At 43.7% G+C, this 15350-nt stretch overlaps 1 protein-coding gene across 1 annotated transcript in view; it reads right to left on the bottom strand.

Annotated features, from left to right (window-relative positions):
* Positions 1-475, bottom strand: part of CFAP58 (cilia and flagella associated protein 58) — a 104179-nt gene extending 103704 nt beyond the window's left edge. Inside the window, exon 1 of the mRNA XM_043925870.1 lies at positions 371-475. Coding sequence (XP_043781805.1) covers positions 371-379 — 9 coding nt within the window. The 5' untranslated portion in view covers positions 380-475. The remainder of the gene's footprint in view (positions 1-370) is intronic.
* Positions 476-15350: the final 14875 nt, after the last annotated feature.

Raw genomic sequence — 15350 nt, 5'->3', positions numbered from 1 at the left:
CAAGACATCAATATTTCTGTGTGTATCTCTCCTGTGGTTTCACCTTTCGACTCAAAATCTAGGAGTGGGGGCCTGTCATGTGTGAGGGGGGAACTTATGAAAGTCCTACCGCACCTTGCACCACGCCAGTCTAACAGGGTGGGATGGCGTGGGGGAGGGTGTCCATCCAATGGAAGGAGGGGCAAGGAATAATGGACCCAGCGCCAACGGGAACCGGAGGGGGGGCGGTAGGGAGTGAGGTTGTGGGTGGGGATAGGATGCTGACTGAGGGACTATTCGGAATCGGTGGATGTGACACGGGATAGCAGAAGAGAGACGACGGGGAGGGGTCGAAGGAGAGGCGACAGAGAAGGGGGCGCTGACTTCTGACCTCGGCCATCCTGGCGCGCTCTGCGGGTGGCCTCAGGCAGCTGTGGAGATCGCGGAAACTGGGCCGCAGGCTGAGAAGGGGGGCCGAAACCCGGCGCTCCGCGCGTCCCCCGGTCTCCTGGCAACCGCCTCACCCGCTGGGGGCGCTAGCGAAGGTTCGCAAGGGGCGGTGCCTCCGAGGCGGGCGCCTGGGCCGTGCCCCGCAGAGCCGCGGGGGCATCCTGAATGGGGCGGGACCAGGGCAAGGAGCCGCGGAGTCTCGGAGCGGCTGGGAGGAGTCCCGGCGTGTGCGGAAGTGAGCACTACCCAAGGCCAAGGACACTCGGGTTGAGACCCGGGATTAGACCCGGGAGCCGGCAATGGAGAACCAAGGGCTGACGCTTAGAAGATGTGGCTCAGAGGGTTTGAATGAAGGAAAGCCCAGCAGTCTCTCTCTGCCTTCTGTCACAAAGTGACTCGGTCACGGGAGCAGGAAATATTCTCGGTTCGCGTCAATTCCAGCCCTTGTGAAGCAGCTACTGTGTGCAGGACATAGGGTGGAGGGGGTGGGGAGGAAGAGAACCAAGGTAGAGGAAACACAGACCCTGCCCCCAAAGGCTGTAGTCACTAGTGGTGAGGAAAATAGGGTGCAGAGGTGGAGGCACCCTGAAAAAATACGTGGAGCCACGTCCTGAAAATCTGCCTAGTATCTGATTTCTCTCTTCCTCCCTGTCCCTCCTCCTCCACTCCTTTAGACTTCAGGTGCAGGGTTGGAGTCTTAAAACTCTTTAATTAAAGACCTCTCTCTTGTTTCCTTTTTCTCATTTTCCCCACACCTCAACTTCAGCCTCCATAGGAATTCATGCTACTGTGCTTGGGTATATGGGCTTCCCCGGGGGCTCCCACCTGCAATCCAGGAGACCTAGGAGACGCTGGTTGGATCCCTGGGTGGGAAAGATCACCTGGGTAAGACCATGGCAACCCACTCCAGTATTTTTGCCTGGAGAATCCCATGGACAGAGGAGCCCAGCAGGCTACAGTCCATAGGGTCACAAAGAGTTGGGACAGGACTGAAGGGACAGCCGGCACACACATGCCTGGGTATATATTTTTGAAAAAATGTATAGCATTTTCATTACTGCACGTTTTTAATTGTAACAGTGGTATTGGACTTTAATGATCATCCTGTTTTCTAGTTTTCACTCAGCAATCTTTTTAAGGTTCTGTCCCTGTTTTGTAGGTGTTGTAGTCCCAGTTCATTGCTTCTTATTGTGGCACTGCTTTCTGTGTTGGACATCCTTACCTTTTACTTTCAGCCCCACAGTGCTGGATACCAAGGCTGGCTCCACCTCTCCAATATCATAAACAATGCAGCTATGGTCATCCTTGTCAGTGGTCTTTTATGGACCTATGAACAAACTCCTCTGAAATATATGCCTAGGAATGAAATTGTTAAAACCAAAGGGGATACACGAGGCCATCATGTTCAACTTGTCCTGCACAGATGCATCCAGCCAGACAGCCAGTGGGGGCTGAAAAACAGACCCCTCCTTCTTGCCCATGTCATGCCCATGCTCTGCTGGAGGAAGATATGTCCTTTCCTTTCCACCAAAGTTTTGTTCCTTAGTCAAGCCGTGAACCTACAGGCTGTGATTATCCAGAGGGTATGCCCTCTTCAAATTCATACTGTGGTGGACAGTATTTTCCAAAGGCACAAAGGTGCCTAGTAGCCTGGCAGAAGCCCTGGGTACTTGACTTCACCAAGTACTGCTAGATGGCACACCAGAACTGCTGCCCTATGCCACATTCCAGGGTGTCCCCTACTCCCACCCTTACCAGCATGCAGTGGTTTATTTATTCATAAATAGTCATATAGTGTTTACTAAGTGTCAGATACTATTCTCAGGGCCTTACAAATACTGATTCATCTAATTAGCCAGTTTCCTAATTTGTGTCAGTATCATGGAATTCATGTCAGCACATTGTTTTAATTTGCATTTCTCTATGAGTGAAATTGAGCAGTTCTTTGTACATTTATAAGCCACTTGGGGTCCCCTTCTGTGAATTGCCTATTTATAGCCTTTGCCTATTTTTCTATTGCTCTTTTTGATTTCCAAGAGGTCTTTGTAATATCTAGACATTAATCTACTTTCAAAGACTGGCCATGTTGCTTGTGATATCCTTTGTAGAAGAATAATCTTTAATTTTATAGCCCTTCATCCTCTTTATGCTTTTTAGTATAATTTAATAAGTCCTTCTCAATCCCAAGGTTATAAATATATTCTCTATCATACTCTTCTATTAGCTTACTAATTTTACTTTTACATGTCTAGTTTAATCCATCTGGAGCCTTTCCCTTCTCCAGGGGATTTTCCCAACCCAGGGATCAAACCCAGGTCTCCTACATTGCAGGCGGATTCTTTACCAGCTGAGTCACAAGGAAAACCCAAGAATACTGGAGTGGGTAGCCTATCCCTTCTCCAGTGGACCTTCCCAACCCAGGGATCAAACCAGGGTCTCCTACATTGCAGGTGAATTCTTTACTAGCTGGGTCACAAGGAAAACCCAAGAATACTGGAGTGGGTAGTCTATCCCTTCTCCAGTGGACCTTCCCGACCCAGGGATCAAACCAGGGTCTTCTGCATTGCAGGTAAATTCTTTACCAGCTGAGCTATCAGGGAAGCCCAATTAGCTTAGTAATTTTCCTTTTACACATTTAGTTCTTTAATCCATCCATATATGGTGTGAGATAAGGATCCAGTTTTATTTTCCTCAATGGAATGAGTCCATTTTTCAGCATCTTCCCCAAATATAGATGGGTCTGTTCTGAACTCTCCAGTTTATTCCTGTGTCAGCACCACAATGTTTTATTACTATGATTTTGTAGCCAGTCATCATAGTTAAAAGACAGAACACGCCTCCCTGCTCTGTCAAAATTGCACTGGCTATTCATGAATCTTTATTGCCCCATATAAGTTTTCAGGATATTTTTCAAGTTCCTCATGACAAATGTTAATTGGAACTTCGTTGAATTTATGAATTAATTAGGGGGAAATTAACTTTTGTACAATGATATCTCATTCATGAACAGAGACTGTGTATGTGGTGGACAAATAGAACAAAATGTGACTGAGACACAGTGTGCAGGGAAATTGTGAAAGAGGTGGCACATGAAGCTGGAGAAGCAGGTTAAACCAAACTTTAAGCCAAGTTAATAGAAATGAGGTGGAGATGGAGCAGGAAACTTGACTCAGGCTGCTTTGTGTTTACAGAAAACTTGATTACAACACTGGGACCAGCTCATGGGACTACCATAATCCAGAGAAACTCCATAATAACATTGTTAAAGGTACACAGCCATAAAGAAAGACCTAGCGGGCCCTGGCCACCCGTATCTTGTACTGGGTCACTTGTAGAGAACTATGTGTCTTCCCACTGCCTGGGAATTGCCGATGGGACTGTTTCACAAGCAGATGGCCTGCCAAGGTTGCAGCAGTTCAGTGCAGAAAACACTTTTGTTTAAGCAACTACTACAGAACAACAGCTCCCAAGGCTGGCCATAGGAGCCACAGCAGCGAGTAAGACAGTCAATGCCCTTTGGCTTTGGGGGAAAGAAAGAAAAATCTACAATTAATTCTAACATGATGGGATGGTGTCATTTACAACAGATTCTGTTAACAGCAAGCACTATGAGTGCTCAGGGAATCTAGACACTGATACCCGAGAGTATTATTTATCATGTGGAGACAGAAAGACAGAACACAAACACTCGGAACCACTGGAGGTGGACGGGAACATGACATCTTTAATTCACAGGAAAGAGATGCAGGAGGACATCAAAAAGGATAGATGAGTGAATGAGAGGATGGGTGGCTTGACAATTTATGCTGATGAAAAAAAAATGCTTTGTGTCCCAATTTTCCAGGTTACAGTCGAAGACTACTCACTACCAGGCTCCCCTTTGTTGCTGTAATTAAAAGGAACGCTAGGTGGCATAGTATTACCAAAAGTCCTCACCTTCTAGAGCCTTTGGGAGAAACTCTCCAGACTGGGTCAGCCCCTAATTTAGACAAGAGTGCTTCTGTTAATCTCAGTTCTCACTACACCCACTTAATTTGTTTACTGAGCACCTACTATATCCCTTCGCACCATGGAGACCATGAAGGGATCAAGTCTCCCCTCCCTAAAGGAGCAGAAGGGGAAGTAAAACATGCAGTGACCCCTCCTCCACACACAAAAATCAGTCCAAGACACGATGCAGTAAGCACTGAAATGAGGCTGTCAGGACAGAACATCCTGTGTAATCTGGTCCCGTCAGCCGTCTGCTGCCTTCTCCCACCACTCACTTCTTGCTGCAATAGCTTCTTTTGATTTCTTGGATATGTCATGTTCTTCCCTGCTACCAATCTGGAATAATCGACCTTCCCTTTTCAACCTGGCTGACTCCCACCCATCCTTCCTTCAGATCTAACTTAGAGGACATTCCTGACCTGCTCCCAACACCACACTACCTTTTCAAGTACCTCTTTTTCTGCTTCTTGGACCATCCCATAATGGTAATTAACTATGGATTCATGGAAATAGTTGTTTCATATCTGTCCTTGCTGAACCCAAGTTCATGTCCCTAATGCACAGTGAGACCAAACAAACTGAAATATCAGAAGCTCCTCATTTAATGGGCAGACCACGCTCAGAAAGCCGGAACTCCCTGATGATCTGGGGGGCAGGGGCAGGCTACAAAGTGTGTGACTTTTTTCTGATTGGTTGGTGATGAGGTAACAAAGGTAGTGTTCCAGGAATCTCAATTATCAACCTTCAGGTTCCAACCAGTCTGGGTTCCTCCTGTTTGTGTTTAGACAGAAGTTACCATCCCCTACCTGGGTGGATGCCCTAGTTCCAGTAGAAGAGATCAGATACATTATTATGTATACCATTTGAGGAGGACCTAGAACCCTGCTTTATGGCTGTGATATTGTTTCTCTTTTGTTTCTGAATTCCCTCCACTCCCCAGTTGGTAACTGTTTGAATCTGCCCTTTAGTACTCAGGGAAGGTCTAGGAGTCTGAAGCCTTTTTCCTACATTTAAGAAAGGAGAGAGAGGCTTTTGTATCCAGGAGGGTCCTGCTGTTTCATCTTTTCTACCAGGCTGTCAAACAACAAGAGAACAAGTGTCACTTTCTTTCTTGTTCAGCCTGTCTCTATTGGTGTTATGGGCTAAACTGGATCTCCCTAAAATTCATATGTTGAATCCCTAACCCCCAGTACCTCGGAATGTGACTGTATTTGAGAAATACGGTCTTTGAAGAGGTGAATAAGTTAAAATGAGGCCATTAGGGTGGGCCCGAATGGCCAAATCTGACTCCTGTTCTTATAAGAAAAGGAAATCTGGGCACACAAAGAGACACACAGATGAAAGATACAGCAAGAAAGCGACCATCTGCAAGCCAAGTGGAGAGGTCACAGGAGAAACCAAAACCTCAGACACCTTGATCTGGGATGTCCAGCCTCTAGAACTGTGAGCAAATGTCTATTGTTTAAGCCACCCAGTCTGTGGTTCTTTATGGCAGCCCCAGTAAACTAATACAAACGGCCATCACGCCTCTCAGTACTTAACTATTAAGTGAACGACTATTGAATGAGTTCTGAAATAAGGAAGACCTGTGAAGGATGGATGGTATTAGTAAGGAAAGGTACATGGTAGATGTGGTTCTTAAACTTGACTGTAAGTGATACATGGAGACATGGAAAAGAGAAAGAATCCCAAGTGTGGAAAATAGCACAGGGCAGATTCCCAGGTAAAAATGCAAAAATCCTGCTCCAGGAAGGGTGGGGTCCATATCAGAGACTCGTGGACATCAATGTTGATATGAGGGTCTGGGTGAATGTGGAGCCTTTGGAAGACTAGCAGAAACATATCTATAAACTCAAGGACCAGGGACAGCAAAGGATGCACCCATTTGCTCTGCTAAATAATTTAAGTGTATGATCATGATCTGTAATACATATGCAAAGCCCCTTGTTTAAACCTGGATATCGTTGTTGTTGAGTCACTCAGTTGTGTCCAACTCTCTGTGACCCCAAGGACTGCAGCCCTCCAGGATCTTCTGTCCTCCATCGTCTCCTGGAGTTTGCTCAAATTCATGTCCACTGAGTTGGTGATACTATCTAACCATCTCATCCTCTGCCGCTCCCTTCTCCTTTTGCCTTCAATCTTTCCCAGCATCAGGGTCTCTTCCAGTGAATCAGCTCTTCTCATCAAGTGGCCAAAGTATTGGAGCTTCAGCTTCAGCATCAGACCTTCCAATGTATATTCAGGGTTGATTTCCTTTAGGATTGACAGGTTTGATCTCCTTACAGCCCAAGGGATTCTCAAGAGTCTTCTCTAGCACTACAATTTGAAAGCATCAATTCTTTGGCACTCAGCCTGCTTTATGGTCCAACTCTCACATCTGTACATGACTACTGGAAACCATAGCTTTGAAACTTGGATATAGCACCTCTTGTTTAGCTTCCTTAGGACTTGCTGTGTGCTGTGACTCAGTAATAAAAATAGCATTTTCTGTACATAGTGCTCACCTCTTCAACAGCATTCCATGAGGCCATAAAGTGAAACTCCAGAAAAGCAGAAAGAAACATGGATATGCACCTCCACATGGAAATTCCAGCCTGCAATACAAAATGACTGTGTCCTAAAAGAAACCTAATCCTCCAGTGGATCAGAGGGCTCCTAGAAGCAGTTTGGAGGGAGTCTGTGGGGCCTAGAATCCCCATCCAGAAATATGTTCCTCCCACCTCCCCACTCCACCTCTGGCCATAGCTGAAAGGGTCAGGAGTGGAGACTTAACCCACGTGACCAATTATCTTTCCTGGGAATTTATAATTAGTACCAAAAGTTGCAAGTCGCTCATTGTAGAACCTGGAACTGAGTATGTACCACCCAAAAGAGGCAGAGAAAGGCAGGCTGCATAGAGGGAAGAATAAATGAACAAGAAGGGGATGCCACAGGCTCAAGAGAGGAAGGAAGAATTGGGGGAGGGGCTCCCTTGGTTGTTGATGCCTTTTCAGATGCTGGGTGCAGTCCCTGAGGGGGCCCAGCACACCTGCTCTCTTGGTTTCTGCCAGATATTTTGCATCCTCCTAACAAATTCACCTTATTTGTTTGAGCAGCAAGTTTCCACTATTTATCTCCCCACCCCAACCCCACCAAAAGAAAAAGACAAAATAGGACCAACACAGGTCCTATTTGCACAGGCATTGTGATGTCGCTGGATTTAATGTCCATGAAATCTAATCACTGCATTTGGGGCTGAAAACAACCTGGAAAAAACTGCTCCAGTCATCAGAGCTTTTCCTCCAGGCTTTTGGGAAGATTAACAGCCCACGTGTTACAGAAAATTGTTATCATTTATCAGATGACCCCATGCTCACCTTAAATGACAAAACAGAGTCCCAGCTGGCTAGTACTCTCCAAAACTGTTTGGGCCATATTTTATTCCTTTAATCTGCTTCTTTTCCACACTGCTGCAGACCTAACTTAACAGAACATTTGCTGAGCATTTGACATCGATTCCCAAAGGGTCTTCATACAAATGCCTCTCTTGATACCCTAGGAGGCAGCAAAGCTCAGGCAGATTTATTAGGAAGATTGAAAGGTCGGGCACAAGGTGGAAGCAGTGGGCAATCTCCACTGCCTGGGATCATTTTTACAAGGAGACTGAGTCACAACCCAGTCATCTTAACTGCCCCTCTCCCACTGGGTCAAATTCCTTCTGGATGTGACTGGATAGGTAAGCTAGCTCACTCAGGGGGTGCTTCTTCCCCAAGAGGCCAGGCCAAGGTTGCAGTTTGACGTCCTACCTAAAACTAATGAAGATCTACACAGACCAACCAGCTAACCTAACCAACTTGCTGAAAAAAACTGAATCAATCCACATAACCTGTTTCCACTACAAATAAACAAATACACTAAATGAATGAAGAAGTACATAAGAATTCTGAATAAACAGAATTTTTAAAATCACCTTAAGAGAGAGAACTGTAAGAAAAAAAAAAAAATCAAGGCACAAATCCCTTTGATGATGGGCCAGTGCTCTTGTTTTCTACTACCCCCTGAAAACATATTTTCAAATAGCTCTAGTCTTTACATATGCTGGTACCTTGTCTAAAATATCCTATGTCTCCTTTGTCCAGTGAGTTTTTTCAAGAGTCAACTCTGTGCCACCTCCCCAAGGAAGTCTTCCCTTGTTTGGCACACCTTCTCTGTATTACTAGAAAATCTGAGCATCCCTCTATCAATGCACTGTATTGTAATCATGTGTTTATATTTATGTCTGGAAAGGCCAGTCTTTTCTTTAATACATCTCTGGTGCTGACCCATAAGAGACATTCAAAACAGAAAGTTTGTTAAAGGAAGGAAAAATGGAAAGAAGGGAGAGAGGAAGGAAGAAAGGAAAAATAGAATCAGCTTATGCACTCAGGCACACAGCAATCACTCTTGGGACTGATTAGTAACTAGCTAAAACCTATTGGAACATAAACATTTAAGATTCTAAGGTAATTAAATAAAATCATCTCCAAGTATACACTAGGCCCTCCAATAGAAATATTAAGTATCTCATTTCTCTTCCCATCTTTGATGCAAGTGTCAAAGAACCAAGGCTGCTCTTTTTAACCACAGGGTTCAATGCACAGTAGGCACTCAACAAAAGTTACCATTTGCTTCTCTTAGCAGTGAAGATAAGCATCTGTAAAGTGAAACTCTTCCCTATCTTAAAGGAATAAATTCTTTCTACCTTGTAGATAGGTTGCTTTATTTCCAATATCTGCTGCCAAATCTACCTAACGAAAAGTGCCTGCTGAGCATCTACTGTGAGCAGGTGTTCTCTGAGGCGGTGCAGGGGAGGCAAAAAACCTCCACACCTCCCCCTCCAATGCTACCAAAGGAACTCGAAACACAGCATAAGCTAAATAGGACAATGCAAACAACCAGGATGGTAGAGACCAGCCTAGAATACCATTGTGTTCTAGATTCTAGCACCATAATCTGCAAACTAGGTCTATAAAGAACCAGATTAAGAAATATTTTGGCCTTCACCAGGCCACACATTTTCTGTAGTAGCTATTTTCACTCTGCCATAAGCACAGAAGCAGCCACAGATGAAACATAAATGAATGGGCTTGGCTGTGATCCAAGAAAACCTTATTTACAGAAACAGGTGGCACTCTGGAGTTGGCCTGCCAGCCAGAGTTTGCCAACTCCTGATTAGCACAATGCCTGACATATAGTAGGTGCCCACATATCGAATGAATGAATGAATGAGGGAATGAAGATTTTTCTAAGGTAACGGCATGGTGATTTGTCTTAAAGCGTTCATGTACCATCATTAGACATTAACTACAAGGAGAGCAATGAATACCTCCTGGCCAGAAATACGCTTGATAGAAATTATCTGACAGTCTTTCCCACTCCAAGTGGTGTCTGTGGATGGAAACTTAACAAGTAAAACCACTAACAGCTTTCATAACAGAGATGTGAACCAGAAGATCAGTTTAAAGAGGTATTTTTTCCAAACCACAGATCATGACTCTTGAGTAAGTTGTAGCCTGTGTTTTTTGTTTTTTTTTTTCAAAGAAGGATAAGAGATGCAAGGAGAAAAAGAAGAGGGAATACACCAGGGTCTAGTACATGTAGTAAGCATAAGGATTGTGTCTAAGGTAACTGTCTTTCACTTGTAAAGTACTTGTATGTGAGAGTATTCACATACATGGTAGAATACATGGTAGAATGTATTTCCAAAAAATGTTGGGAAAATGTTCTATTATAATCTCATTCTATTATAATCCCATTCTTGGGGAAATTCAGTGTATTTGTACATTTGAAGGGGATTTACTTCTTCATAGCAAAGTAGTTGAAGGCAAGATTCTGGAGCAAATTTCCTGGTTCAAATCCTGACTCTCACTTGTTAGCTGTGTGATCTTGGATAAGCTAATTAGCTTCTCTGGGCCTCAGTTTCTTTACCTGTGAAATGGGAATGCAAATGATACCTATTATTGTTGTTTAGTTGCTAAGTCATATTTGACTCTTTTGTGACACCATGCACTATAGCCCACCAGGCTTCTCTGTCCTTGCGATTTCCCAGGCAAGGATACTGGAGTGGGTTGCCATTTCCTTCTCCATGGGATCTTCTCAACCCAGGGATCAGACCTGAGTCTCCTGTGTTGCAGGTGGATTCTTGATCTCTGAACCACCAAGGCTCTCCAATAATACCTATTACGGTTATTATGAGAATTAAACAAGTTATCATATGTGAAGTGTTTAGAGCACCATCTAACACGGAGTATAAATTTTAGCTATTACTATGTGGCCTTCCCAGGTGGCCCTAATGATAAAGAACATGCCTGCCAATGCAGGAGACATAAGAGACACGGGTTCGATCCCTGGGTTGGGAAGATCCCCTGGAGGAGGAAAATGGCAACCTGCTCCAGTATTCTTGCCTGGAGAATCCCATGGACTGAGGAGCCTGGGGGGCTACAGTGCATAGCGTCGCAGAGTCGGACACAACTGAGGCAACTTAACACGTACACATGTATGCTGGTCACTAACCAATAATGTGACCTTGAGTACATGACCTAAATTCTCTTGGTTTCATTTTTGTTGGTAAAAAGATCTCCAAAGGCCTTGCTGGCAGCAACATTCCAAGAAGGGATAGGAAGTGGTTTCCCAACACAAACCTGGAGGAAAGCAAATGCAAATCATCTGTCCTGTACAACGACACATTGGAGGTCTCAGCAAAGCAGCCTGTTTTAGAGAAAAAACCCTGTAAGCCAATTTGTTGTTATCTCTCAAAACTGCATGCACAGGTGAATTCAGGATGGTGAGAGATTGACCAAATCAAAGAAAAAGCTCTTCTTTCCATCCATCAGACCCTGCATGACTAGCATTAGCTTCCTGTCGCTTCCACTATCATGTATTTTATTCCAAACACTGTGATAACCACAGCTGGGGGTGAACAGGACATCTGTCCCCACGTTTGTTTGGCTTTTTTGTTTCCAACATTCCTGGCTGTGAAGTATAGTGTGAGGCTGCTCTGCAATTGTTCTGGGGTTGATCACAAGTCACCTTTCACTGTGGAATTTGAAGCCCCGTTTAGCGCCAAAGATCATTAAAAAAAAATTCCATTTACTTTCACACATACAAAAGAAGTCAACAGAAAAACAGGTGAAGTTATTACTGATTACTCACAAACAAAATGGTCAGTAATAACGTTCTGTTTAGCCCCATCTATAATTAAAGAAATGCACAGCAAGACATTGAGATATTTTTTACCTATAAAAGAGGCAAACTAATTAAAGTCAAAAAATAGTCAATGCAGAAAAAGATGCAGGGACACATACATTCTCACGCTTTCATGAGAGTCTAAATTGGTGAAACTTCTTTGCAGGACAATTTTGCAATAAATAGCAAAACAGTAAATATGTATAACCTTTGACCAGCCCCGAAACTAGGAAGGTATTGAACAAAAGCAGCCTATACAGAGACTTCTCCTTTGAGAAAAATAAAGCCCTATCTGTTTAATTTCTTATCTTAGACACACATAAAATTATAGTCAGGTAATCTATTCCTTGTAACCTAACACATTCCTAATTGACAAATCTAAAAGAGAGGAGGGGGGTGGTAAGAGGACATTTTATCTTGCACTAATTTTAACATTTCCCAATAAGCATAATATTGGCTTTGGAGAAGAATTTCACTCTCTACTTTTATCATAGTACAGAAATGTTTATCTGTATTTTGATGATGAATTTTTTCTAATGGCTTTTCAGATCTTAGTGATGGTCTTTCAGTTTTTCATTTTTGATCTATTTGTGATGTAACATTATTTTGATGTGCTATGGAATCCTGTGTTAATATTTTATTTAGAATTTATAAAACAGTATTCACAAGTGAAATTAGTATGTTACTTTTCTTTATTTCCCCCTTTTTAATGAGTTCTTTTCATTGGATTTTTGCTGGATATATTACCACTGACTTAAGAAAAAAAAAGAATTCTGCCCATAGAGGGTTTTTAAAATGTAAATGACTAAAATTTTATTTCTAAATATTATGTTTGTACTTTTCCAAATCTGCCCTATTTTTTCATAGTGGTATGTTCTATCCTTCCGTCTCTGTAATTATGCTGAACATAACTATTTTAGTCTTTTTCAAGTTGTTCTACTGCCTCAAGTTCTTAAGGAGCTAATTCTCCTGATTATCACCAATCCAGTCCCTCATGTGGTTCATTTCCTAGTTGGGTTTATAATTTCTTATTATAAACTCTATCTCCAATGGGAGTTTTTTAATTTGTCAGAGATCAGAAAAAAAATTGTGTTTTGCATTTGCTTCTGACAGGACTGGGGGATTCATCACTTTGGAATCAGCTTCTGTATTCTCTCTGGACTCCAGGGTTCTCTCAACACATGGGTAATATTGGGACCTCACAACTAATCATGGCAAAGGCAGGCTAGTGGTTTCAGTCTCTATAGCACATATTTTAAAATTCATCCAGAGGCCCCAAACAAACCACAAACTTCTTTGGTGTGGCCCTGGAAGAGTGGGAGACTTTTTTCTCCTAAGATCCTTCCCAGGGTGTCAGCCTTAGGCAGGAGTCTCAAGTCCAGATCTCTGCTTTTCTAGAACCCAAGGTTTGTTTGGGTACCAACCCCAGTCCTTAGCCATTTGTGCTCATATTCATGTCAAACCCATTCATAACCCTATTTGCCTTTGGGTTCCTTCTTCCTGTCTCACACCCAGTGATCCCCCTTTCTTTCTTTCAATTGTTGATTTTTGACCCAGCATTTCTGTATTCAGCAGAGGTTCCCTGAATTCTTGGCCCCTCACATTCCCAGAAGTTGAATCTTTGTACATTCCTGTCTTTTTAAAATATTTATTTTTAAAACTTTACTTACGTGGCTGTGCCAGGGCTTAGTTGCAGCATGCAGGAATCTTCATTGTGACATGCAGGATCTTTTTTTTTTTTTTTTTTAACCTGTAGGATTTTTTTTTTTTTTAACTTGGGCTTTCCTGGTGGCTCAGTGGTAAAAAATCTGCCAGCCAGTGCAGGAGACATGGGTTTGATTCCTGGGTTGGGAAGATCCCCTGGAAAAGGAAATGGCAACCCGCCCCATTCTTGCCTGGGAAATCCCACAGACTGAGGAGCCTGGCAGCAGTCCATGGGGGTAGCAAAAGAGTTGGACCAATTTAGCAACTAAACAACAACTTGGGATCTTTAGTTGTGGCATGCAAACTATTAGCTGTGGCATGTGGGATCTAGTTCCCTGAGGAGGCATCCAACCAGGGCCCCCTGCACCGGGAGCTTGGAGTCTTAGCCACTGGACCACCAGGGAAGTCCCTACACTTTCCTGTCTTTTAAAAACCTTTTCTAGAATAAGCACAAGGTGTTATGGAAACTACATAGGGGAGGGGAGTGTCTAACCCAGGCGTGGGGTTCAAGGAAGACTTCCTAGAGAAGATATCACCTATTTGGAGACCTTAAGACTGAGCACACATTAGTGATGCAAAAAAAAAAAGTGTGTGTACATGGGGGATGACAGGTTGGAGGAAGAGGTGGCGTGAAGGTTGCAAACAGAAGATAGAGCCCATGTGAACACCCAAGGGGGAAAAACAAACCTCCATATCACATTCAGAGAAGCACAAGTTCCAAGAACTACAAGAAGTTTGGTGTGGAAAATGGAATGAGATATGTTTGGTAAGATAAGTATTAAGAGAGGCCAATTCAAGAACGACTCATGTGCCTAGATAGGAAAGTGGACTTAATGCTGAGAACAGAGTGGTGCTGAAGGTGACCACGAGGTCGCGGAGAGTGAAATCAACAGGTCTGAAAGAAAAACAAATGTAATAGATTTGTTGCCCCATCAGTAAATATAAACCACCCTTAGAAAATGCTGAAACAACTTCGCATATAGGACAATCCCAGAGGGCATTCAAGCACTATTCTTGGCATTCTACCCTACATAATATAACCCTGATTTCTACTCGAAAGATTACAAGGCAGGGTAGTGGTGCTCAGTCCAGGGTCCCTGCCTCCCAGGAATTTCCCCCCCTACTTGGGGGATGGGTGGCTGAACACCTCACCCATCCAACTGGCAGACATTTTCAAAATCACCAGCCTTTCAGGAAGGTTTCCACAGATCACCCCATTCCTCACCTCTCCCCAGCAGCCCCCCAAAACTCTACCATAACTGTCTCTGATATAACGAAAGAACTGTGAGCAGCAGCAGCAGCTTGAAAACAAGAGTAACCTGGGCCAAGGGCCAGGGGGTCTATTTTTAGAACTTGTTCTCATTGCCTGTTTATCTTTCAGACTCAGCCTAATGTCTTCCAGGCGACTGTGAAAGCTATTTGGCTGGCTTGCGGAGGAGAGGAAGAAGGTGATCTAAAACCAAACAGCAGTGGCAATGGTGATAATCATTCAGACAGTGTGTTCTCATAATTTCCCCCAATGTACCCTCAGTGGCGTTTAATTCCTGCAAAGCCACTTACCTAGGATTTATTCAAGCCCTTCCCAGCCACTTCTAATGGCTGTGGATTTTGGGCAAGTCACAAAGAGAAGACAATAGGTTATGGATTTCATAACCCATCAAGTCTGACCAGGGTACTTACAGACCGTCCTGGCCTCAGTTCCTTCTTCTAAAAGTGATCTAACATCCCAACTGTAAACACGCTTTGGACACTAAAGCGCCCTCTACAGATGAAAGTATTTAGTAACGATGCTCCTTTGTGCCTACTCACTCAGGAAAAGGCAAAGATGCACTCAATTATCATAGAATTTGGTGAGTTATTTTAATCCACTTAGAAGTCGAAAAGAAGGACCGGCGTTGTGTCTCAACTTACATTTCCCTCCAAAGGACAAAATAAGTGGCCCCTGGAATTCCACCGCTCGTAAAACGCGCCGCGGAAAACCCTTTGTCGGCGTGCAGGGACTTAACTCCTTCCTTTCCGCCCGC

The sequence above is a fragment of the Cervus elaphus genome, chromosome 15 (assembly GCF_910594005.1).
Source record: "Cervus elaphus chromosome 15, mCerEla1.1, whole genome shotgun sequence".
NCBI classification, from domain to species: Eukaryota; Metazoa; Chordata; class Mammalia; order Artiodactyla; family Cervidae; genus Cervus; species Cervus elaphus.
This window is presented reverse-complemented; position numbering and strand designations above follow the sequence as displayed.